The sequence below is a fragment of the Ornithorhynchus anatinus genome, chromosome 3 (assembly GCF_004115215.2).
Source record: "Ornithorhynchus anatinus isolate Pmale09 chromosome 3, mOrnAna1.pri.v4, whole genome shotgun sequence".
NCBI classification, from domain to species: Eukaryota; Metazoa; Chordata; class Mammalia; order Monotremata; family Ornithorhynchidae; genus Ornithorhynchus; species Ornithorhynchus anatinus.
Genome location: NC_041730.1, coordinates 119,578,851 through 119,604,204, shown reverse-complemented (window position 1 = coordinate 119,604,204; position 25,354 = coordinate 119,578,851). Strand labels below are relative to the sequence as shown.

General features: G+C 49.2%; 1 protein-coding gene across 1 annotated transcript in view; it reads left to right on the top strand.

Moving 5' to 3' along the window:
- Window positions 1–7,989: 7,989 nt before the first annotated feature.
- The window catches only part of KAT6B (lysine acetyltransferase 6B), a 255,301-nt gene continuing 237,936 nt past the window's right edge, over window positions 7,990–25,354 (top strand). The window contains exons 1-3 of the mRNA XM_029061133.2: window positions 7,990–8,192; window positions 20,315–20,382; window positions 21,964–22,851. Of these exons, the coding sequence (XP_028916966.1) occupies window positions 22,231–22,851 (621 nt within the window). The 5' untranslated portion in view covers window positions 7,990–8,192; window positions 20,315–20,382; window positions 21,964–22,230. The remainder of the gene's footprint in view (window positions 8,193–20,314; window positions 20,383–21,963; window positions 22,852–25,354) is intronic.

Here is a 25,354-nt window from a genome sequence, read left to right as displayed (position 1 = left end):
GAATGGACAATTCGGCAACAGATAGAGACGATCCCTGCCCTTCTACAAGCCAGCCCGCACACTTCACTCCTCCGTTGCTCACCTTCTCACTGTGCCGCCGTCTCTCCCGTCTCGCCACCGACCCCTGGCCCACGTCCTGCCTCTGGCCTGGGACGCCCTCCCTCCTCAAATCCGCCAGACAATTACGCTGCCCCCCTTCAAAGCCTTACTGGAGGCCCATCTCCTCCGAGATGCCTTCCCAGACTAAGCCCCATTTTCCCTCAGCTTCCGCTCCCTTCTCCTTCACCTTGACTCGCTCCCTTTGCTCCCGGGCTCACAGTCCGAGGAGGAGGGAGAACAGCTATTGCCTCCCCGTTTTGCAGATGAGGGAACTGAGGCACAGAGAAGTCGAGCGACTTGCCCAAGGTCACGCACAGCGGGTACATGGCAGAATCAGAATTAGAACCCAGGGCCTCGGACCTCCAGGCCGCCCTCCCCTCGCCCCAAAGCACTTATGGATACATCTGTAATTTGATTTATTTATATTGACGTCCGTTTATTGGTGCTGAGGTCTGTCTGCCCCCCTCTAGACTGTGAGGTCACTGGGGGCAGGGATTGTCACCCTTTATTGCTGTATCGCACTTTCCCAAACGCTTAGTACGGTGCTCTGCACACGGTAAGCGCTCAATAAATACGATCGAATGAATGAGTAAGCACCTTGTAGGTAAGGAACATGTCTATATTTTTATTACCCTATTAATATTTTTATTACCCTATTTATTTTGTTAATGAGGTGTACAGCCCCTTGATTCTGTCTATCATGGTTAAGTTGTCTTGTTTTTGCCCATCTGTCTCCCCTGACTAATAATAATAATGTTGGTATTTGTTAAGCACTTACTATGTGCAGAGCACCGTTCTAAGCGCTGGGGTAGATCCAGGGTCATCAGGTTGTCCCACGTGAGGCTCACAGTCTTCATCCCCATTTTCCAGATGAGGTAACTGAGGCCCAGAGAAGTGAAGTGACCTGCCCACGGTCACACAGCTGCTGAATGGCAGAGCCGGGATTCGAACCCGTGACCTCTGACTCCCAAGCCCGGACTCTTTCCACTGAGCCACGCTGCTTTGCCAGAACTATGTGAGGGATAAGCTTCCCCAGAGAGTGAGTTCAAGGCCCAGAACTGAATCTCACGGGATCCCTCCAGTTGAAGGAGACGGGAGGTGGGGGAGCCAGCGGGGGAAACTGAGCCGCAGACGGAGAGGTGAAACGAAAACCGGCGATCGGGGACTGGATCGAAGGATAGAGGACTAAAGCAGAAGAGGGTCCGTTAGATCGAAACACTTAGGCAAGGCACGATTCCGTAGTGACTTCTTGGTACACGAAGGATGCTCTATAGGTGAAATTGAGGACAGTGAGGATGATAACAACAATACTAATGATGGTATTCGTTAAGCACTTACTATGTGCAGAGCACTGTACTAAGCGCTGGGGGGATACAGGGTGATCAGGTTGTCCCACGCGGGGCTCACAGTCTTCATCCCCATTTTACAGATAGTGGTATTCGATAAGCACTTACTATGTGCAGAGCACTCTTCTAAGCGCTGGGGTGGATACAGGGTCATCAGGTTGTCCCACGTGAGGCTCACAGTCTTCATCTCCATTTGATAGATGAGGGAACTGAGGCACAGAGAAGTTAAGTGACTTGCCCACGGTCACACAGCTGCCAAGTGGCAGAGTCGCAATTCGAACCCATGACCTCTGACTCCCAAGCCCGGGCTCTTTCCACTGAGCCGCGCTGATTAAGGAGTCTCTCCCCCGACAATGACAGACGGGCCTCCCTCCTGGCGTGAAGACTCCGGGACGAAGAACTTGCGCAAAGAGAGCGATTCTGGGGATAATAGCGCGAGGGTGTTGCGTTGCCCCACTTGATCAATGCTATTTATTGAGCGCTTCTCTTGGGCAGAGCTCCGTACTAGCACTTGGGAAAGTAGTAATAATAATAATGATGATGATGATGGTATTTGTTAGGCGCTTATTATGTGCCAAGCACTGTTCCAAGCTGCTCGGGTAGGTACAGGGTAATCGGGTTGTCCCACGTGGGGCACACACTTTTAATCCCCATTTTACAGATGAGGTAGCTGAGGCACAGAGAAGTTAATTGACTTGCCTAAGCTCACACAGGAGATCTAGAAGCATTGGGGCTCAGTGGAAAGAGCCCGGGCTTGGGAGTCAGGGGTCATGGGTTCAAATCCAATGGCTCCAACTCTATCCTAAATCTCCTTGACCTCTCTGCTGCCTCTGACGCTGTCGACCATCCCCTCCTCCTCCACACCTTAGCTCACCTTGGCTTCGCGGACTCCGTCCTCTCCCGGTTCTCCTCTCGTCTCTCCGGCCGGTCATTCTCGGTCTCCTCCTCCCCCTCCCATCCTCTAACTGTTGGGGTTCCCCAAGGGTCGGTTCCCGGCCCTCTTCTGTTCTCCATCGACACCCACTCCCTCGGCGAACTCATCCGCTCTCACGGCTTCGACTGCCATCTCTACGCAGATGACACGCAGATCTCCATCTCCGCCCCCGTCCTCTCCCCCTCCCTTCGGGCTCGTATCTCCTCCCGCCTCCGGGACTTCTCTACCTGGATGTCTGCCCGCCACCTAAAACTCGACATGGCCGAAACCGAGCTCCTTATCTTCCCTCCCAAGCCCTGGCCCCTCCCTGACTTCCCCATCACTGTGGACGGCACTATCGTCCTTCCCGTCTCACAGGCCCGCAGCCTTGCTGTCATCCTTGACTCTGCTCTCTCATTCACCCCATTCATCCAATCAGTCACCAACACCTGCCGGTCTCACCTTCACGATATCGCCAAGATCCGCCCTTTCCTCTCCATGCAAACTGCTACCTTGGTACAAGCTCTCCTAATATCCTGACTGGATTACGTGTCAGCCTCCTCTCTGATCTCCCTTCCTCCCGTCTCTCCCCGCTCCAGTCTATCCTTCACTCCGTCGCCCGGCTCATCTTCCCGCAGAAACGCTCTGGGCCTGTCACTCCCCTTCTTAAAAACCTCCAGTGGTGGCCCGTCGACCTCCGCACGAAACAGAACCTTCTCACTCTAGCCTTCGAGGCTCTCCGTCCCCTCGCCCCCTCCTACCTCTCCTCCCTTCTCTCTTTCCACCGCCCACCCCGCCCGCTCCGCTCCTCCGTCGCCCACCTCCTCGCCGTCCCCCGTTCTCGCCCATCCCGCCGTCGACCCCCGGGCCACGTCCTCCCGCCGTCCCGGAACGCCCTCCCTCCTCGCCTCCTCCAAACTGATTCTCTTCCCCTCTTCAGAGCCCTACTGAGGGCTCACCTCCTCCAGGAGGCCTTCCCAGACTGAGCTCCCCCTTTTCCCTCCGCTCCCTCTGCTCCCTTTCTGCTTCCCCTTCTCCCTCTGCTCCTCCCCCTCTCCTTTCCCCTCCCCTTAGCACTGTGCTCATTTGCAAATTTTTTTAATACCCTATTTATTTTATTAATGAGGTGTCCATCCCCTTCATTCTATTTATCGTGATGGTGTTGTCTTGTTTTTGTCCGTCCGTCTCCCCCGATCGGACTGTAAACCCGTCACTGGGCAGCGATGGTCTCGATCCGTTGCCGATTCGTACATTCCAAGCGCTCAGAACGGTGCTCTGCGCATGGTAAGCGCTCAGTAAATACTATTGAAGGAATGAACGGAATCCCGGCTCCGCCGCTTGTCAGCCGTGTGACTTTGGGCGAGTCACTTCACTTCTCTGTGCCTCAGTTACCTCATCTGTAAAATGGGGATTAAAAGTGTGAGTCCCACATGGGACAACCTAAGACTGTGAGCCCCACGTGGGACAACCTGATCACCTTGTATCCTCCCCAGTGCTTAGAACAGTGCATTGCACATAGTAAGCGCTTAGCAAAATACCATCATCATTATTATTATTCTTAAGCGGCGGAGGCGGGATTCGAACCCCCAAGCCGGGGCTCTTTCCGCTAAGCCACGCCGCAATATGATAGAGTTGGTAGATGCGCTGCCTGCCTACAGGAAGTTTACAGTCCCACCGGTTCTCTTTCTATCCCTGACAGGTGTGTCCCCGCTGGGCCAGCGGATTCATTCATTCAGTTGTATTTATTGAGCGCTATGTGCGGGGCAGTGTACTAGGCGCTTGGGATGGACAATTCGGCAACAGATCGAGACCATCCCTGCCCAGTGACGGGCTCCCAGTCTAATCGGGGGAGACGGACGGACAGAAACAAGACAAGGTGATCACGATAAATAGAACGAAGGGGATGGGCACCTCGTTAACAAAATAAATAGGGGAATAAAAATCTATACAGATCAGCACCGTGCTGAGGGGAGGGGGAGGGGAGGGAAAGGGGAGGGCGTATTCATTCAGTAGTATTTATTGAGCGCTTACTATGTGCAGAGCATTCATTCATTCATTCAGTAGTATTTACTGAGCACTTATTCTGTGCAAAACACTGTCCTGAGCCCTTGGAATGGACAGTTGGGCAACAGATGGAGACAATCCCTGCCCGTTGACGGGCTCACAGTCTATAATCGGGGAGACAGACGGAAGACAACGTCGTCACGATAAATAGAATGAAGGGGATGGACACCTCATTAACAAAATAAATAGGGGAATAAATAATATGTACAAATGAGCCCGGCGCTGAGGGGAGGGGAAAGGAGAGGGGGAGGAGCAGAGGGGAAGGGGGCTTAGCTGAGGGAAGGTGAAGGAGGGGAGGGGGAGGGAGCATTCATTCCTTCAATCGTATTTATTGAGCACTTACGATGTGCAGAACATTCATTCATTCAGTAGTATTTATTGAGCATTCATTCATTCAATAGTATTTATTGAGCGCTTACTAGGTGCAGAGCATTCATTCATTCATTCAATCATATTTATTGAGCGCTTACGATGTGCAGAACATTCATTCATTCAGTAGTATTTAATGAGCATTAATTCATTCAATAGTATTTATTGAGCGCTTACTCGGTGCAGAGCATTCATCCATTCAGTAGTATTTATTGAGCATTAATTCATTCAATAGTATTTATTGAGCGCTTACTAGGTGCAGAGCATTCATTCATTCATTCAATAGTATTTATTGAGTGCTTACTCTGTGCAGAGCATTCATTCATTCATTCAACAGTATTTATTGAGTGCTTACTCTGTGCAGAGCACTGTACTAAGCGCTTAGGATGGACAATTCGGCAACAGACAGAGACCGTCCCTGCCCTTTGACGGGCTTGTAGTCTAGTCGGGGGAGACGGACGGACCAAAACAAGACAACATCATCACGATAAATAGAATCAAGGGGATGGACACCTCATTAACAAAATAAATAGGGGGGTAAATAATATATACAAATGAAGGCAGCGGGGAGGGAGGAGGGAGGAGGAGCAGAGGGAAAGGGGGCTCAGCTGAGGGGAGGGGATGGGGGGAGGGGGAGGGAGCATTCATTCATTCAGTAGTATTTATTGAGCTCTTACTCTGTGCAGAGCATTTATTCATTCATTCAGTAGTATTTATTGAGCGCTTGCTCTGTGCAGAGCATTCATTCATTCAATAGTATTTATTGAGCACTTGCTCTGTGCAGAGCATTCATTCATTCAATACTATTTACTGAGCGCTTGCTAGGTGCCGAATATTCATTCATTCATTCATTCAGTAGTATTTATTGAGCGCTTACTCTATGCAGGGCATTAATTCATTCATTCAATAGCATTTATTGAGCGCTTACTCTGTGCAGAGCACTGTACTAAGCGTTTGGAATGGACAGTTGGGCAACAGATAGAGCAAATCCCTGCCCATTGTCGGGCTCGCAGCCTAGAAGGGGGAGACGGATGGATAAAAACAAGACGACCTAAGCGCGATAAATCGAATGAAGGGGATGGACACCTCGTTAACAAAATAAATAGGGAAATAAATAATATCTACAAATGAGTCCAGTGTTGAAGGGAGGGGAAGGGGAGGAGCAGAGGGAAAGGGGGCTCAGCTGAGGGGAGGGGAAGGGGGGAAGGGAGCATCCATTCATTCAATCGTATTTATTGAGCGCTTACTCTGTGCAGAGCATTAATTCATTCATTCAATAGTGTTTACTGAGCGCTTACTCTGTGCAGAGCATTCATTCATTCAGCAGTATTTATTGAGTGCTTACTCTGTGCAGAACATTCATTCATTCATTCAGTAGTATTTATTGAGCGCTTACTCTGTGCAGAGCATTCATTCATTAGAGAAGCAGCGTGGCTCAGTGGAAGGAGCATGGGCTTGGGAGTCAGAGGTCATGGGTTCAAATCCCAGCTCTGTCACCTGTCAGCTGTGTGACTGTGGGCAAGTCACTTTGCTTCTCTGTGCCTCAGTTCCCTCACCTGTAAAATGGGGATGAAGACTGTGAGCCTCATGTGGGACAACCTGATGACCCTGTATCTACCCCAGCGCTTAGCACAGTGCTCTGCACATAGTAAGCACTTAACAGATACCAACATTATTAGTATTTATTGAGCACTTACTCGGTGCAGAGCATTCATTCATTCATTAGTATTTATTGAGCGCTCTGTGCAAAGCATTCATTCGTTAGTATTTATTGAGCGCTTGCTCTGTGCAGAGCATTCATTCATTCAATACTATTTACTGAGCGCTTACTCTGTGCAGAGCATTCATTCATTCAATCACATTTATTGAGCGCTTACTCTGTGCAGAGCATTCATTCATTCATTCAGTAGTATTTATTGAGCGCTCTGTGCAGAGCATTCGTTCATTAGTATTTATTGAGCGCTTGCTCTGTGCAGAGCATTCATTCATTCCATCGTATTTATTGAGCGCTTACTCTGTGCAGAGCATTCATTCAGTAGTATTTATTGAGCGCTTACTCTGTGCAGAGCATTCATTCATTCAATCGTATTTATTGAGCACTTGCTATGTGCAGAGCATTCATTCATTCATTCAGTAGTATTTATTGAGCGCTCTGTGCAGAGCATTCAGTCATTAGTATTTATTGAGCGCTTACTCTGTGCAGGGCATTCATTCATTTAATCATATTTATTGAGCGCTTGCTCTGTGCAGAGCATTCATTCATTCCTTCATGCAGCAGTATTTATTGAGCGCTTACTCTGTGCAGAGCATTCCTTCATTCAATAGTATTTATTGAGCGCTTGCTCTGTGCAGAGCATTCATTCCTGCATGCAGCAGTATTTATTGAGCGCTTGCTCTGTGCAGAGCATTCCTTCATGCAGCAGTATTTATTGAGCGCTTGCTCTGTGCAGAGCATTCATTCCTGCATGCAGCAGTATTTATTGAGCGCTTACTCTGTGCAGAGCATTCCTTCATTCAGTAGTATTTATTGAGGGCTTACTCTGTGCAAAACACTGTCCTAAGCGCTGGGAATGGACAATTGGGCAACAGATAGAGCCAATCCCCGCCCAATGCCGGGCTCGCAGCCTAGGAGGGGGAGACGGACGGATAAAAACAAGACGACCTAAGCGCGATAAACAGCATGAGGGGGATGGACACCTCATTGACAAAATCAATAGGGAGGTGGATAAATAATATGTACAAATGAGCCCAGTGTTGAAGGGAGGGGAAGGGGAGGAGCAGAGGGAAGGGGGCACGTGGTCGCAGAGCTGGGGGGGGGGGGGGGGGGCGCGCGCCCGGGCAGGCGCGGGCCCGCGGCGGCATTGTTCGGGGGCGGGGGAGGCGCGCGGCCCGGCGCGCGCCCCCGGCCCGAGCGGCGGGCGACGGACGTGTCGGCCGGCCAATGGCGGCGCGCCGTTCGTCCGTCCGGGCCAATGGGGTGGGAGCGCGGCGGGGGCGGGGCTCGCGGGGCGGCGGCGGCGCCCATTGGCGGGGCCGGCGGGGCGGGGCCAATGGGCGGGGGCCCCGCCGGGTCGGGGGGCGGGGCGGCGCCTGACGGACGGGCGCGACGCCCAATGGGCGGCGCGGAGCGGGACGGACGGGCGGCGCGGCCAACGGGGAGCCCGCGGCGGCCCAGGCGCCGCCCGACGGCGCCGCGGCGGGGCGGGGCGGCGGCGCGGGTTTAATGAGACTCCATTGGGCTGTAATCAGTGTCATGTCGGATTCATGTCAACGACAACAACGGGGGGACACAAAATGGCGGCCGTCTAGCTCCGGCCCCCGGCGACGGCGGCGGCGGCACCTCCCCGGGGAAGGACCGGCGGCGGCGGCGGCTCCTCTCCTAGCTGGCGGCGCGCGACCAGGTCTGACCCCCCCCCCCGCCCGCGGCGCGCTCCCGGGAGGGGGGGGGCGGGGAGGAGACTGCGAGGGAGGGGGGAGGGAGAGGAGCGCGCCCCCGAGCGCGCGCGCCCCCGCCCCTCCCACCGGCGCGCGCGCGCGGGTCACGGCGGGGCCGGCCGGGGTCGGGGGGGGGGGGGAGGGGCGCGCGCGAGGACACGCCCCCTGGCGGCGCCCGCCGGGAAGGGCGGGGGAGGGGCGCTCCGAGGTGCGAAGGCCAACGAGCGCCCCCTCCGGCCGCCACGCTCAGCGCCTCCCGTGTGCACAACACTGGGCTGAGCGCTGGGCGGGCACAGCCCAGGCGATCCCCCCCCAGCCCCAGAACGAGCCCAAGGGCTAAGCTGCTCCAGGCGCTTCATCCTATTTATTGAGCGCCTCCATGGTGCCCTGGGCTGAGCCGCTCGAGGCGCTTCACCCGCTCCGGTCTCTTCATCGTATTTATTGAGCGCCTCCATGGTGCCCTGGGCTGAGCCGCTCGAGGCGCTTCACCCGCTCCCATGGCTCAGTGGAAAGAGCACAGGCTTTGGAGTCAGAGGTCATGAGTTCGAATCCCAGCTCTGCCACTCGTCAGCTGTGTGACTGTGGGCGAGTCACTTCACTTCTCTGTGCCTCAGTTCCCTCATCTGTAAAATGGGGATTAAGACTGTGAGCCCCACGTGGGACAACCTCATTCCCCTGTGTCTACCCCAGCGCTTAGAACAGTGCTCTGCACATAGTAAGCGCTTAACAAATACCAACATTATTATTATTATTAATGGTATTTATTGAGCGCCTACATGGTGCACTGGGCTGAGCCGCTCGAGGCGCTTCACCCGCTCCAGTCTCTTCATCATATTTATTGAGCACCTACATGGTGCCCTGGGCTGAGCCGCTCGAGGCGCTTCACCCGCTTCATTCTTTTAATCCTATTTATTGAGCGCCTCCATGGTGCCCTGGGCTGAGCCGCTCCAGGCGCTTCACCCGCTCCGGTCTCTTCATCATATTTATTGAGCGCCTACATGGTGCCCTGGGCTGAGCCGCTCGAGGCGCTTCACCCGCTCCAGTCTCTTCATCGTATTTATTGAGCCCCTGCATGGTGCACTGTGCTGAGCCGCTCGAGGCGCTTCACCCGCTCCGGTCTCTTCATCGTATTTATTGAGCGCCTACATGGTGCACTGTGCTGAGCCGCTCGAGCCGCTTCACCCGCTCCGGTCTCTTCATCGTATTTATTGAGCGCCTACATGGTGCACTGTGCCGAGCTGCTATAATAATAATGTTGGTATTTGTTAAGCGCTTACTACGTGCAGAGCACTGTTCTAAGCGCTGGGGTAGACACGGGGGAATCAGATTGTCCCACGTGGGGCTCACAGTCTTAATCCCCATTTGACAGATGAGGTAACTGAGGCACCGAGAAGTGAAGTGACTCTCCCACAGTCACACAGCCGACAAGGGTCAGAGCTGGGATTCGAACCCATGACCTCTGACTCCAAAGCCCGCGCTCTTTCCACTGAGCCACGCTGCTTCTACCGCTTCACACGCTCCATTCTCTTAGTCGTATTTATTGAGCACCTACATGGTGCACTGTGCTGAGCTGCTTGAGGCGCTTCACACACTCCATTCTCTTCATCGTATTTATTGAGCGCCTACATGGTGCCCTGTGCTGAGCTGCTCGAGGCGCTTCACACCCTCCATTCTCTTAATCGTATTTATTGAGCGCCTACTACGTGCGCTGGGCGTGCACAGCCGGGCAGCAGAGGCGATTCCCCCGCCCCGGGACGGTCTCACGGTCTAAACAGCACGTAGGCGGCTCACACGCACCGTCCTCATCATCGTCGTCATCATTCGGGGGGCCCGAAGGTGTGAGGGAGGGCAGGAAGGGCCCTGCCCTTAATGGTATTTATTGAGCGCCTTCTATGTGCACGGCACTGGGCTGAGCGCTTGGCGCGCACAACCGGGCAACAGAGGCGATCCCCCGCCCCAGATGAGCTCACGGTCCAAACAGCGCGAGGCGCCTCACACGCGCCGTTCTCATCGTCGTCATCGTTCGGGGGGCCCGGAGGTGTGAGGGAGGGAGGGCGGGAGAGGCCCTGCCCTTATCCATTCCGTCGTATTTATTGAGCAGAGCGCCGTGCTAAGCACTTGGCGCGCCCAATCGGGCAACGGAGTCGATCCCCGCCCCAGAGGGAGCTCACGGTCCGGACGGCACGGGGCGCCTCACAGACGCCGTTCTCGCCGTGATCATTCGGGGGGCCCGAAGGTGTGAGGGAGGCCCGCCCTTAATGGTATTTATTGAGTGCCTACTATGTGCACTGGACCGAGCACTTGGCACTCGCAGTTGGGCGACGGAGTCGATCCCCGCCCCAGAACGGGCTCACGGTCTAGACGGCACGAGGCGCCTCACGCGCACCGTTCTCATCGTTATCGTCTGGGGGGCCCGAAGGTGTGAGGGAGGGAGGGCGGGAGAGGCCCCGCCCTGCTACATCAGTCGTATTCACTGAGCGCCTCCTGTGTGCGGAGCGCTGGACCGAGCGCTTGGAATGGACAGTTCGGCAAGGGTAGGGACGGTCCCTGCCCGCCGACGGGCTCACGGTCTAAACGGAAGCGGGGCGGGGGAACCTCCTGGAGGTGCCGCGAGGCCTGCGGGAAAAATAAAATAATATCGGCGCGGAGAGGGTTGGCGGCACTGTGACAGAATGCTTTGGGGCGAGGTGAAGGTGGGGCCCGAAGGTTATGGCAAGACGTTCGGTTTTCTCCTCGGGCGAGATGTCGAAGGGACCCGAGGTGGCGAGGGAGCGACGTGAAAGGTTACGGCAAGACGTTTGGTTTTTTTCCTTAGGCGAGACGCGGAAGGGACCCGAGGTGGCGAGGGAGCAACGTGAAAGGTTACGGCGAGACGTTTGGTTTTCTCCTTAGGTGAGATGTCGAAGGGACCCGAGGTGGTGGTGGAGGGAGGTGAAAGGTTACGGCCAGACGTTTGGGTCTTTCCCTAGGTGAGATGTCGAAGGGACCCGAGATGGTGGAGCCGGGTGAAAGGTTACGGCAAGACGTTCGTTTTCCTTAGGTGAGATGTCGAAGGGACCCGAGGTGGCGAGGGAGCGACGTGAAAGGTTATGGCGAGGCTTTGGGTTCACCCCTTAGGTGAGATGTCGAAGGGACCCGAGATGGTGAGGGACGGAGGTGAAAGGTGTCGGCAAGACGTTTGGTTTTTTCCTTACGTGAGATGTCGAAGGGACCCGAGGTGGTGACGGAGGGAGGTGAGTTGAGCCTCTGGACCGTCTAGACTGTAAACACGTTGTGGGCGGGGAATGGGATAGTGTACTCTTCCCAAGCGCTTAGTACAGTGCTCTACAACCAGTGGGGACTCGATAAATTCCATCGATTGGGTAAGGAATGGGATGGTGTACTCTCCCCGATGTTTAGGACAGTGCTCTGTAGCCAGTAGGCGCTCGGTACCTATCATTGGTCGGGTAAGGAACGGGACCGTGTACTCTCCCGAGCATTTAGAAACGTGCTCCGCACCCAGTAGGCGCTCGGTACCTACCACTGATTGGTTGGGTAAAGAACGGGATAGTGTCCTCTCCCAAGCGTTTAGAACGGCGCTCTGCACCCAGTCGGTCCTCAATAACTATCGTTGATCGACTGGGTAAGGAATGGGAGAGTGTACTCTTCCCAAGCGTTTAGTACAGTGCTCTACAACCAGTGGGCACTCAATAAGTGGAGAAGTAGCGTGGCTCAGTGGAAAGAGCACGGGCTTTGGAGTCAGGGCTCGTGAGTTCGAATCCCAGCTCTGCCACTTGTCAGCTGTGTGACTGTGGGCGAGTCACTTCACTTCTCTGGGCCTCAGTTCCCTCGTCTGTAAAATGGGGATGAAGACTGTGAGCCCCACGTGGGACAACCTGATTCCCCTGTGTCTCCCCCAGCGCTTAGAACAGTGCTCGGCACATAGTAAGCGCTTAACAAATACCAACATTATTAATAAGTACCATTGATCGGGTAAGGAATGGGATAGTGTACTCTCCCAAATGTTTAGAAAAGTGCTGTGTACCCAGTAGGCGCTCAGTACCTATCATTGGTTGGGTAAGGAACGGGAGAGTGTACTCTCCCAAGCGTTTAGAACAGCGCTCTGCACCCAGTAGGTCCTCACTACCATTGATCGATCGGGTAAGGAATGGGAGAGTGTACTCTTCCCAAGCGCTTAGTACAGCGCTCTGTCCACGGGAGGTGTTCAGCAAATACCGTCGGTTGGGTAGGGCAGTAGCTCGCAGTGAGGTGGGACGGTTTGGGAACTTTCCAGAAGGAGAGAAGGGGCCGCAAATGGGAGCAGCCGTGCCGGGTGGGAAGCGGGTGTGATAAGAGCGATGGTGGGAGTGGGTCTGAGAGGAGATTAGGCAAAAACCGGGTGGATTTTTGTGTGTGCGTGTGGGATTTGGAAGTGGGTTCCGGATACTGTGATGGATGAATAAACTGGGCTGGAAGAAACGGTGGTGTTGGGTCGTGGTCATTTTTGAAGGGGGGAAGAGTAGGATGAAACTTGAGCGGGGAGGCTGCCTAGTTGGGTGGGGATCCGAAGGTGATTCGTGTTGTAGGGGACGGGATGGTGAAGTCAAATAATAATAATAACAATAATGTCAGTACTGGTTAAGTGCCTGCTATGTGCCAAGCACGGTTCCGAGCGCCGGGGCAGACACCGGGTGATCGGGTTGTCCCACGCGGGGCTCACGGTCTTCGTCCCCATGTTACAGACGAGGCAACTGAGGCACAGAAGTTAAGTGACTTGCCCAACGTCACAAAGCGATAAGTCGCAGAGTCGGGATTAGAACCCACGACTTACGACTCTCAAGCCCACGCTCCCTCCACTAAGCCACGCTGCTTCTCTATCGCAGTAGAGAGTTGAATGTGTTGAGGTCGAGCTCTTAGGAGCGGAGGGGTAGGAATGAATACGTTTGGAGCGGAGACTTGGGGCGAGACATTTCTTGACTGTAGTAGTTAGGATTGAGCGATTATATCCGTGTATATTTAGCTCGCCACACCTTCGCGCCCATAAGCAGTCAGTCTTTCTTATTCGAAGAAGGCGGGGTTAATAGAAGGTGTGTGGGGAATGGATGCGATTGGCTCCCGGACTTTTCATTCGGTCGTATTTACGGAGCGCTTACCGCGTGCAGAACGCCCGTCGCTAGCCGTAGGGTTTGGCACCGGGGAAGCCGTGGAATGGGGTATGAGTTGGGAACCGAATCATCAGAGGGGTCTCGGTGAAGGGAGAGCTATTATGGCCAGAGAGGAGGATGTCAGGGAATACCGGTTCTTCGTAAGAGTATTCTTTACCAAAAGGTGAACCGAGGTTCCCGGCCGTTGGAGCGGGAATCGCCTTCCTAATGTAGCGGTGCTAAATTAATAATGTTGGCATTTGTTAAGCGCTGGGGGAGATACCGGGTCATCGGGTTGTCCCACGTGAGGCTCACCGTTAATCCCCGTTTTACAGATGAGGTCACTGAGGCACAGAGAAGTGAAGTGACTTGCCCACAGTCACACGGCTGACGAGTGGCAGAGCCGGGATACTAAGTAGCACAACTGAAAGGCTTCTGATACTGTGGATGATGCTATCGTCGCACTCCTAAAAAGTTTCCTGAAAAGTACCGAGAGGGACGGAATTGGGGTTTTTGAAACCCAGTTGAGGTGAGAAGGGTGAGGCCGGGTGAATAGCAGGTAATCAGTCTTCACCCTGCAGAATGGGAGATGGTAGGCCAGAAAGGAGGGGTACGGAGAAAGAGTTTGATTGTGATTAATTTGCATTCTGCCAGTACCCTTTTTTCAATGAACTCATAAAACCCTCTCTTGCACAAGATTATCCTCTAACTATCCCTCTGAGGCACATAAGTATTCATAAAAAGGGCTTCTCCCTCTCACCTCCTCCCACAGACTTCCCTCCTCACTCCTGTGAGGAGGATCTATATATATCCTGTGCAAGATCTATTTTTGTTTCTCTAAACTTACCTCTATTTCTTCTCCTCGATCTCTCTCCGATTCTATTGCAGTCAAAAGAGAGAGGGTGAGCAGGTAGTAAGGCGTTGCGTGAAATTACCCATCACAGGTCACCAGCAGATTACCCAGTTTTCCTCATCGGTTCCATTAAAAAAAACAAAACAAACCAACAACAGATCCTCGAATCGAATTTAGAGTTTGCCTTCTTCACAATAGTTAGCGCAAACGAAGAGAGGTTTATGCAGTTCTAATCGTTACATGTGGACGCTTAAAGGACCATTTAAGGACACTACTTACCGTTTGAGCTGCAGAGTAGGAAAATGATTGGCTGAGCCGTGGCGTTGCCAATTATCTCTCAAAGTCCTAAAATAAAACTGGAATTGCTTTTCAAGCGCTCTGGATTTCTGAAGTGGTCAATAATGGCTAATTCCACAATTCCAAAATAGTCTATGTATTTCAAGATGTTTTAAAAATCCTGTAGCTGTCAGGCTTATTTTTCTAATCCTGTATCGTTGGTGGGTTTTTTGGGTTATTTATTTTTTTTTTTTGCGCCGATCGTCCAACAATGGCTAGGGCCAGCTCTTAACTGAAAAGTTCCAGGAGTGGTAGCTATATTCAGCTGTCAAAACAAGTACTTGAATGTTAGTTGATCGGTTCTAAATTGAGAGTGCTTAGTTATAATATTATCTCTGCTAATCAGTGTACTCTGACTTCAAAGACCTGCCAGCTTCAAATGACTTTTATGCTTCTCAATAAAAACACTCTGTTTTACAAGGGATCAAATTTCCTGGGAGGTTGCTAACAATATGTTAGAATGCTGAGAGACTATAAATACTGAGCAAGTTTGACTGCAGGCGCAACTAAGTAGACCCAGTTCCTCGTCTTTTTCCGATTTAAAATTAGGATGTTAAAATCCTTGCTAGGGTTTACGGAGAGCTTAATAGGTTATTGATGATTTGGGTATTTGTTTGAAAGACTTGAATTAAATTCTTTCTCGATGCACAGCGTCTGATAACAGAGTTGAATTTCTCATAAATCTACTTTAGGTGACACTTCGAGTTCTTTGAAGGGTTTTAGATTTGGAAATCCCAGGAAGATGATGATATTAATATGAATTTTTTTAAAAAACTTAAGCTTCCAGGGTAATGAGAAGCAAAGAGGAACCAATATTTTAAAGAACCCTCAATTAAACTACAAAAGTGCAACTTAAGGTTACCAGTCTGACTTTCAGAGATCGCTCTGTGGAAACTAAAGCGAAGGGTAAACTTTGTTTTCACTGTATGACTTCCTTATCATTATTTTAGGCTTTAGCTATATGCTCATGACCCAAAGATAAGGAAATGATTACCAGTGGCGCATCAGAAGTTGGAGGACATCGTCTGGAATGTGTGCAGCTGTGGACAATCTTTAAAGAGTAGTAATGCATTTTAAGTTGGCATAAACTTGTACGCTGCTCTGTCTTATCTTAATGATTATTATAGCTATGAAAAGTATGAAAAAACTGCACTAATCATGAATATTTATAAGAAAATTAGGAAATTGAGATCTCCCCACCCCTTTTGGTTTCTTTTGACTGTTAATTCCTTCTGGGCAGGGAATGTATCTACCAACTTTGTCATATCGTACTCTCCTAAGCGCTCAGTACACTGCTCTGCGCACAGTAAGTGATCAATAAATACGATTGATTAATTGTAGAAAATGATGTTGGCCAACTATTGTCTCAGTGAGAGAGTTTTAAATGGATGCTTTGATTACCCTCTGGTGCTCTCTCTTGTCTACATTACTGTGGCAAGGAAAACTTTCAAAGTTCAGAAGATAGAAAACAAAGTGTGATTTAGCTCTTTCACCTAATGAAATCTGACAAATTCCATGTTAGGGAATTGAGGAAAACCCCAGATCTGTGTTATTTATTTTCAAAATGGAATGTTTGGTCAATTCAGGTAGTAATAGTATGTTCTTTAAACAGTCTGAACCTCAGGTGAAACAAGGAGATCACGGACATTAATAGATACTGATTATATTCATCTCATTGTGATTGCTCCAGGAGTAAAGAATAGTTCTTTCGCCCTCTCCTGACTTTCACAATGGGTGGTATCAGGTGAAAGCTAATCTTGAGATGAACAGAAGGATGGGATGTTTAGGTGTGCATGCTTAAGAGAGGAAAGAGAAAGGGGTGAGGATTGTATTAGGTTATTTTAAAGAGAACCTAATGCAATTCTTATTGCGGAAAAGATCATTTATTTTACTGCAGTGCAACCCACAGAATGTGCATCAAACTGAGTCCTTTCTACCAAAGTCATATATGTCCATAATAATAATAATAATAATAACGATGGCATTCGTTAAGCGCTTACTATGTACAAAGCACTGTTCTAAGCGCCGGAGAGGATGCAAGGTGATCAGGTTGTCCCACGTGGGGCTCACAGTCTTCATCCCTATTTTACAGCTCATTTGTGATCATGTTTTGTATTGTAAAATATCTCCCTGTGTATCAGCCTTTCTCACCCTACATACATTGAGTAGAAACGTGGATTTTTTAAAAAAATGAATTGGGTTTAAGTTGTTTAAAACCTAGGTCTTTTTGCAGTTGAAATAATAATAATAATTATGGTGCTCGTTAAGCACTTACTATAGGCCGAGCACTGTTCTACACGCTGGGGTGGATACAAGTTAATCAGGTTGGACACAGTCCCTGTTCCACATGGGACTCACACGCCCCATTTTACAGATGAGGTAACCGAGGCTCCGAGAAGTTGGGACTTGTCCAGGGTCACACAGCAGACGTGTGGCGGGGCTGGGATTGGAACCCTGGTCCTTCTGACTCCCAGGGACGTGTTCTATCCACTAAGCCGTGGTACTTCTCACTTTGAGAGATCGATGTGAATAAATAACAGCATTTTCTCCTGATTAGACAAAATGGAATGTCATCTTGATATGACTTTTTTCTTATCAACTAGAATCAGTCAATAGTATCCGAGTGCTTACCTTATGCAGACCACTAAACTAAGAGCTTGAGCGAGTACAATACAGCAGGATTGGTTAAAACATTCCCTGCCCACATGGAGCTTATAGCCTAGAGGGGAGACAGACATTAATATAAATAAATTATGGGTATGTACATAAGTGCTGTGGGGCTGAGGGTGGAGTGAGGATTCAGGGGCTTAAAGACAAGAGGTCCAAGTGCATCTCTGGTGCAGAACTGAGTGGGAGTCACGGGAAAGGAAAGCTTAACGGGGGAAGGCCTCTTGGAGGAGATGTGAATTTTACTCTGCCCCTTGTCAGCTGTGTGACTGGGGGCAAGTCACTTCACTTCTCTGGGCCTCAGTTCCCTCATCTGTAAAATGGGGATGAAGACTGTGAGCCTCAGTCTCACGTGGGACAACCTGATTTCCCTGTATCTACCCCACCGCTTAGAACAGTGCTCTGCACGTAGTAAGGGCTTAACAAATACCAACATTATTATTATTATTATTATTACTAAGGCTTCGAAGATGGGGAGCGTCTGTATCGCTGCCGACCCCTCACCCTCATCTTGCCTGTGGCCTGCAACTCCCTCCCCCTTCATATGTTATTGAGATGTACATCCCCTTGATTCTATTTATGGCTACTGTTTTTATCTCTCTGTCTCCCCCGATTAGACTGTGAGCCCGTCAGTGGGTAGGGATTGTCTCTATCTGTTGCCGAATTGTACATTCCAAGCGCTTAGTACAGTGCTCTGCACAGAGTAAGTGCTCAGTAAATACCATTGAATGAATATGAGACAAAAGGTTCACTCTCCCCTGCTTCAAGGTCTTATTTAAATCACCTCCCCTTGACTAAGCCCTCGTTTCCCCTACTCCCTCTCCCTTCTGCGTCCCCCCTCACACTTGGATTTGTACCCGTTATTCACCCCGGTCTCGGCACGTATGTACGTAGCCGTAATTTATTTTAATGTCTGTCTCCCCCTCGAGACTGTAAACTCCTTGTGGGCAGGGAATGTGTCTACCAGCGTGGCTTAGTGGAAGGACCACTGGTTTGGGAGTCAGAGGATGTGGGTTCTAAATTAAACCACTTAATAATAATAACAATTATAATAATAATGGTACTTGCTAAGCGCTTACCGCGTTCCAAGCACTGTTCTACGCCCTAGAGTAGATGCAAAGTAGTCAGGTTGGACGTAGTCCCTGTCCCACATACGGCTCACAGTCTTACTCTCCATTTTATAGATGAGGTAACTGAGGCCCAGGGAAGTGAAGTGACTGGCCCAAGGTCACACAGCCTGGATTAGAACCCATGACCTTCTGACTTCCAGCCCCGTGCTGTATCCACGAAGCCGTGGTGCTTCTCCGACTTAACTTCTCTGGGCCTCAGGTACCTAATCTGTAAAATGGGGATTAAGACTGTGAGCCCTACGTGGGATTACCTGATTACCTTGTATCTCCCCCAGAGCTAAAAACAGTGCTTGGCACACAGTAACTGCTTAACGAATGCCATCGTCATTATTATTATTACCAATCCCGTTATATTGTACTCTCTCAAGCACTTCGTACAGTGCTGTGCACACAGTAAACACTCAGTAAATACGGTTGAGGGAATTTCAGCCCAGGGGACCTAGGCAAGGGGTTGACAGAGAGAAGCAGCGGGGCTCAATGGAAAGAGCCCGGGCTTGGGAGTCGGAGGACATGGGTTCGAATCACGGCTCTGCCACCTGTCAGCTGTGTGACTGTGGGCAAGTCACTTCTGTGGGCCTCAGTTACCTCATCTGTAAAATGGGGATTAACTGTGAGCCTCACGTGGGACGACCCGATGACCCTGTATCTCCCCCAGCACTCAGAACAGTGCTCTGCACATAGTAAGCTCTTAACAAATGCCAACCTAGAGAAGCAGCATGGCTCAGTGGAAAGAGCCCGGTCTTAGGTGTCATGGGTTCGAATCCCAGCTCTGCCACTTGTCAGCTAACTGTGGGCAAGTCACTTAACTTCTCCGTGCTTCAGTTACCTCATCTGTAAAATGGGGATTAAGACTGGGAGCCTCACGTGGGACAACCTGATGACCCTGTTATCTCCCCCTGTGCTTAGAACAGTGCTCTGCACATAGTAAGCACTTAACAAATACCAACATTATTATTATTATTAGATAGACAAGATTGAGGTTCAGTGAGTAGGTTGGCATTAAAAGAACCAAATGTGCATCCTGGGTAGAGGAGGAAATCAGTGAGATGAGATGGGAGGGGGCGAGGTGATTGAGTGTTTTAAAGCCAATGGGAGGATTTTCTCTTTGATCTGGAGGTTCTTGAGGAGCGGGGAAGCATGGCGAGAGTTTATTATTTATTTAATTTTTTTTAGAAAAGCGTTCTGGCAACAGAGATGTGAGGTACGGCCTGGAGTGGGGAGAGACAGGTCAGCAAGGAGGCTGCCGCAGCAGTCAAGATGGGATTAGGAGAAGTGCTCGGATCAGAGTGCCAGCAGTTGGGGTGGAGAGGAAAGGGCAGATTTTTAGAGATATTTGGAGGGCCGAACTGAAAAATTTGGTGACAGAGTGACTGTGTGGGTTGAATGGGAGAGCGATGGACCAAAGTTAATGCCAAGGTTATGTGATTCTGAGATTGGGAGGATAACCGTGTTTAGTGTTGGGAGGACAGGGTTTGGAGGGAAGATGAAGAGTTCTCTCTTCTACGTGTTTAGTCTGAGGAGGCCGTGGGACGACCTGGTAGAGATGCAGAGGAGAGAGGTCCGGGTTGGAGCAGTGGATTTGGGAATCATCCACTTAGAGGCGGTTGAAGAGATCGAAATGTTCTCACTTGAGGTATGTTTTGGGACCAAGAAATTGGATTTCTCAGGCCATCACCTCTGCTAGATTGTAGCCTCCTTGAGGGCAAGGATCCCACCTACCAACTCTATTATGCTCTTCCCCGAGGGCGAGTACGGTGCTCTGCATAGCGTAAGCGCTCAGTAAATACTGTTGACTGATTACTCACTTCATGAACCTTAAGTGGCCTGTAAAAGTTACACCGCCAAAAGGAGACAGACCAGCTTACTCATACATTTAATACTGTTGTTTTTATTGGTGTGTAGTTAATACCAGTCGTGTTTTGAATAGTTGTGGATTTATCCCGGGCAATTTTACCTATTTCTTTTTCCCCCTTTGGCAGATTTACCTGAAGATCTGGAGAATCTCCTACTTGGCTAGGATCTGGGCAGACATCTTCCACTGCATCTGGTATTTCTTCCTTTTTCTCTTAATAAGTAAATTGCTAACACTAGTAAGTTGAATTTCTATCAGGTAACATAGATTTTTTTTCCTTTGACAATTTTCATTTTAGTTGACATTTTTATTTCACATTTGATTATTTAAGGAAAGTATAGGAAGCTCAAGTTATAATCGGGTTTTGGGGGGGGCGTAGAATTTATTCCCCCTCATTATAAAAGACGTCGAGGATCCTCCTGACTTCTTAGGGCCCTCTCCGGCAATCTTTCCTACCACTTTTCTCTTTTGGCGGTTACTGGCAAGAGTGGTGCGGAAAGTGCTGGAGCGTGGTGACTGGGCAGTACGGTTCCATTGGTCTTACTTGCCGCTCCAGTGTGGATCCAGATCTTGTGAGTATTACTTGGTGCCCCCCAACTTGGAAATCAAGCTGATGCCCCGGGATGAGCGCAAGCTGCTTCCCTGCCCCAGGTGCTCCAGAGATCAGTGGGCCAAGAAGTGTCGTGGGAGAGTCCGGAAAGGATTTTATGGCCCCTCCGTCAGTATCTTGGAGGGCGTGGGCCCCTTCCCCAGAGTATTTCCAGGTATTCTGTTGTTCACTGTGGTATCAAGATTGTAAAAGTCGTCGTAACGGGATGCCTTAAGCTCCTACCGTGGACGAGGTACCGTACTAAACTCTTGGGGGTTGGGGTGGAGAAACACGTGGATGAGAATCAGACCCGGTCCCTGGTGCCGCAGGTGCTCACAATCAGTTGAGCTCTCTCCAAGAGTCAGTTATAGATTATTAAAAAAAACAAATCTGCCTAAAGCTTCTTTTAGATTTTAACTTTGAAACAATTTTCCCTCCTTTCCCGGAGTTTTCTTTGGAAGGGTAAAATGAAAGAAGTGAATTTGTTGTTTGTGATGATTAAAAAAGATGAAATAATGGAACGTAGTGAAATTTAGGTCCTTTTTGGAGAGACCCACTTCCCGTTATAACGGTTGCTCGTGTGATAATGTCCAGCGTATTCCACCCTAGAGGCAGTTGCGTGACAGCATCTGGTGAAGTGATTTCTATGCAATACTGACCAACGCTCAGAGTGGAGTTCATTTCTTTTTATTTAGAAAGAAGGAACTAAATCAAATAAATGGTGAATTGTGTCTACTGAGAGTGACACAGGAAAAAGAAAAGAGTGGCTTTTTGTTTACCAGAATCCTTTGTGCTATGAGAGGCTGAGACACCCTTTGGAAAATCTGCTCGTTATCAGATCGAACCCAGTTTTCTTCATCCTTAAATGTATTTCCTGGCAGTAAATTGTCTGAAAGAGTTAATGGTCCTCCCAAAGTGTCCACCTTTTTGCCAGGGAGTAACCAGGCACTGGGAGCATTGAGCTTCATGTTGTTAAATGTTTTTAAGGTCTCAGTATGACAGGATTTCCCCTAACATTTTTCTCATAATAGAAATTGCCTACTGATTGAATCGGTCATTATGCAATTTCTGTCTGCTGCAGCGCTTGCTAACTTCAGGGGAAAGTCCTTTCTTGTTAAATAATATTTCTAATTTTTACTTTTCAGTATCACGACAGTAAGAATTTTTTCGCCCTTTCTGTCTTTCAGGTCTCGTTTGCCTTCCCGATTAAAGATGTCCCTCACCTGAGCGCAGTTTTTCCCAGTTGACGAGACCAGAAGGATTTCAACACAGCAGTACCCCCGTCACCTTTCTCATATTTAAGGATGGATGTTTGTGAGGTGTTCCTGAACAGAGCTTGGAAATCTCTGGTGGTTTTTTAAAAGCGTGACTGACTTCTGCAGATGCAGGTGATGTTCAGATCTAAGGAGAATATCTATGGGTAACTCTTGGCTGGAAGACATCATTAGTCAACCATGGTAAAACTTGCCAACCCACTTTACACAGAGTGGATTCTTGAAGCTATACAAAAGGTCAAAAAGCAGAAGCAGAGGCCATCCGAAGAAAGAATCTGCCATGCAGTCTGTGCTTCCCATGGATTAGATAAGAAGACGGTCTCTGAGCAGTTGGAGCTGAGCGTTCAAGATGGCTCTGTTCTCAAAGTTACCAACAAAGGCCTCGCGTCCTATAAGGACCCAGACAATCCTGGGCGTTTTTCTTTGGTTAAACCAGGCACTTTTCCCAAATCAGCTAAGGGGGCCAGGGGGTCATGTAATGATCTGCGCAACGTGGATTGGAATAAACTTTTAAGAAGAGCAATCGAAGGGCTCCAGGAACCAAATGGCTCCTCCCTGAAGAATATTGAGAAGTATCTCCGCAGTCAAAGCGATCTGTCGAGCACTACCAACAACCCCGTATTTCAGCAACGATTACGACTGGGGGCCAAACGTGCTGTAAATAATGGGAGGTTACTGAAAGATGGACCTCAATATAGGGTGAATTATGGTAGTTTAGAAGGCAAAGGAGCCTCAAAATATTCCAGTGCTTTCCCATCCTCTCTACCACCTGTCAGCCTTCTACCCCATGAGAGAGACCAGGTAAGTGCGGGAAAAAACCACTGTGAAAATGTTTGGCTAGAGCGACATTAGCACGGCGTCAAGTTGGGTGACCCGTGGTTCGATTTGGGGGCGGTCTCCGTTACGTTGGGCAACTTGATGTCGGATTGCTATCGTAGAGGTCTGGTTTAATCTCTACTTCAGATTGGGACGTATAGAAAAATGGACGGCGGGCTAAGGTCTTTGATAGATTGTGAAAGCAGTCCGATAGAAAAATTTGGTTGGAGGATCTACACGGCTGCCTTAAAGATGGCGCCAGAATGGGTCGCCATAAAAGGGGGAGAGAAGGACGTATCGGGAAGTCATGGGGTCCAGTCCTCGGCCTCCAGAACGGAGGACGTCCAAACCGTCTGCGAACGATCGCGGCCTCTACATTTTGCCGTGCGATCTCCGGAGAAGGAGAGTCAACAGCGTCCCTTGGTAAATGCATCATCCCTACGTCCCCCAGCCGTCACGGTCGGGAAGTGGATCCGAATGTCTGAAGAAATCCCTCTTGCAATTAAAGCCTTTTCATTCTGCTTGTACTCGGGGGAAACTGATAGCAGCTTCTTACCATCTCTCAGACAATATCTCTTCGTAGGCTATAATTAAATCCCACCCCCTTCTTCTCTAGGCTTTCCGAACAAAATTGTACAGATTGAAAGGATTCCTTTCCAGAGTTGGCTGCTAGGAAGTCTGGAGTACTTCGTTGGTCTCATGTGGGGGTGTTTTGTTTGATTTTTAAACCAGGACTCTTTCTTTCAAACTTTATTTCAATAATTTTGAAACAGCCCTTAATCAGGAAAACTTCAGTAGAGCGACACTCGGATCTTGATTATTCAGGGTCTGATCATCCAGTGTTGGGATTATCCAGTCTCCTCATTTCTCATTTTGCCTCCTGCTGATTGTTTTTAATAAAATTTTTATTGTTCATTAGAACCTCTTTCACAAGATAAGCTGTAGACAAGGAAAATCAACATGTTCTTCAGCTATAGTTGCTGCTTGTTAACAATTCTGAAAGACATTTTATTGGGAAAAGAGGTTTTGGGTCTAGTTGTGGACAAAGGTTTTCTATCCAAACTTTTCCCAGTTTGAATAATCTGCTGTGCTTTTTTATAATGAAGAAATTCTGTCCTCTTCCACAATTTTTTGATAAGGCATTTGACTTAAATTTTCTAACCTGTGTTTAACACCTGTGCATATGGAACCGGCGTGTTTCCCAATGACGATATTTTTAATATTGTGAGAAGCAGCGTGACTTAGTGGAAAGAGCCCGGACTTGGGAATCTGAGGGTCGTGGGTTCTAATCCCGGCTGCGCCACTTGTCAGCTGTGTGACTTTGGGCAAGTCACTTAACTTCTTGGTGCCTCAGTTACCTCATCTGTAAAATGGGAATTAAGCCTGTGAGCCCCACGTGGGACGACCTGATAACCTTGTATCTACCCCAGCGCTTAGAGCAGTGCTTGGCACATAGTAAGCGCTTAGCAAATACTATCGTTGTTGTTATTAATAATAATAATAATAATAGTAATAATAATAAAAGGAAGGGGATCTGAGCTAGGAGAATTCAGTAAAGCAGTCCAGTAGCATTCCATGCGGGAAAATATACCTGACTTCCAAAATATATGCTCCAACCTCAAGAAAGCTATCATCTTAAATTAGTGAGCATTGCTGGATAGTACGGAGGTCCACTTAAGATGAGATTTCGGGGGGCGAGGGGGATGGAAGCGGTAAATTGACAAGTCGCCTCTTCATTATTTTGATGACCGAGAGTGTTTTCCCACACTGAGAATTATATGTTCCAGTAATAGGCTTAGAGCCACCTGATTTTTCTTTCTGGCCCAGCTCCCTTTTTTCCCCTAGTTCCATTATGGCTTTCTGTGTAGCATTCCAGGTAAAATGCTTTGCCAGTGAATCTGCTTTTGGATTAAGGAAGTGACTACAGTGGAAATTGACCAACACTGCTTACTGTACAATTATTTCTGTTTTTTCTATTTCTTCTTTCTGTGAGGCTCAGGCAGTTGATGTTAAGGATCTGTGTGCTGTGTTGTTTTTTAAAAAAGCTAAGGACAGATGAGTCATTGATGAAGTCTAGTAAATTACTTTGGCATTATCTTATTTCGATTTTCATTATGGACTTTTTTTATAGGAAAAATATTTTAAGCTAAGGTTATTTTTCCCCGACCTGCGTTACTGCTGAATATTTTAATGTTACTTTTCCAAGTATTTCCAATTGCATTCATTAAAGCCAACATCATAGTCGAGTAGAAATTATTTCCTGAATCTCTTGAACGCACACCATGCCTTGCTAGTTGTTTGGACTTTGATTATTCCTTGATGTTACTTCCTAGAACATGGCCACCTGCTCTTTCACAGTGGGCATAGGCAGTTAGAAAGAGCTGCATTTAAAGCGTAAGCTTAGAGCTTCAAATGTGTGAAGCCTCCAAAGCAGGATATTGTAAGTCTTGATGCCGGGCATGATGAAAGAGGCTGGGAAATATTCTTT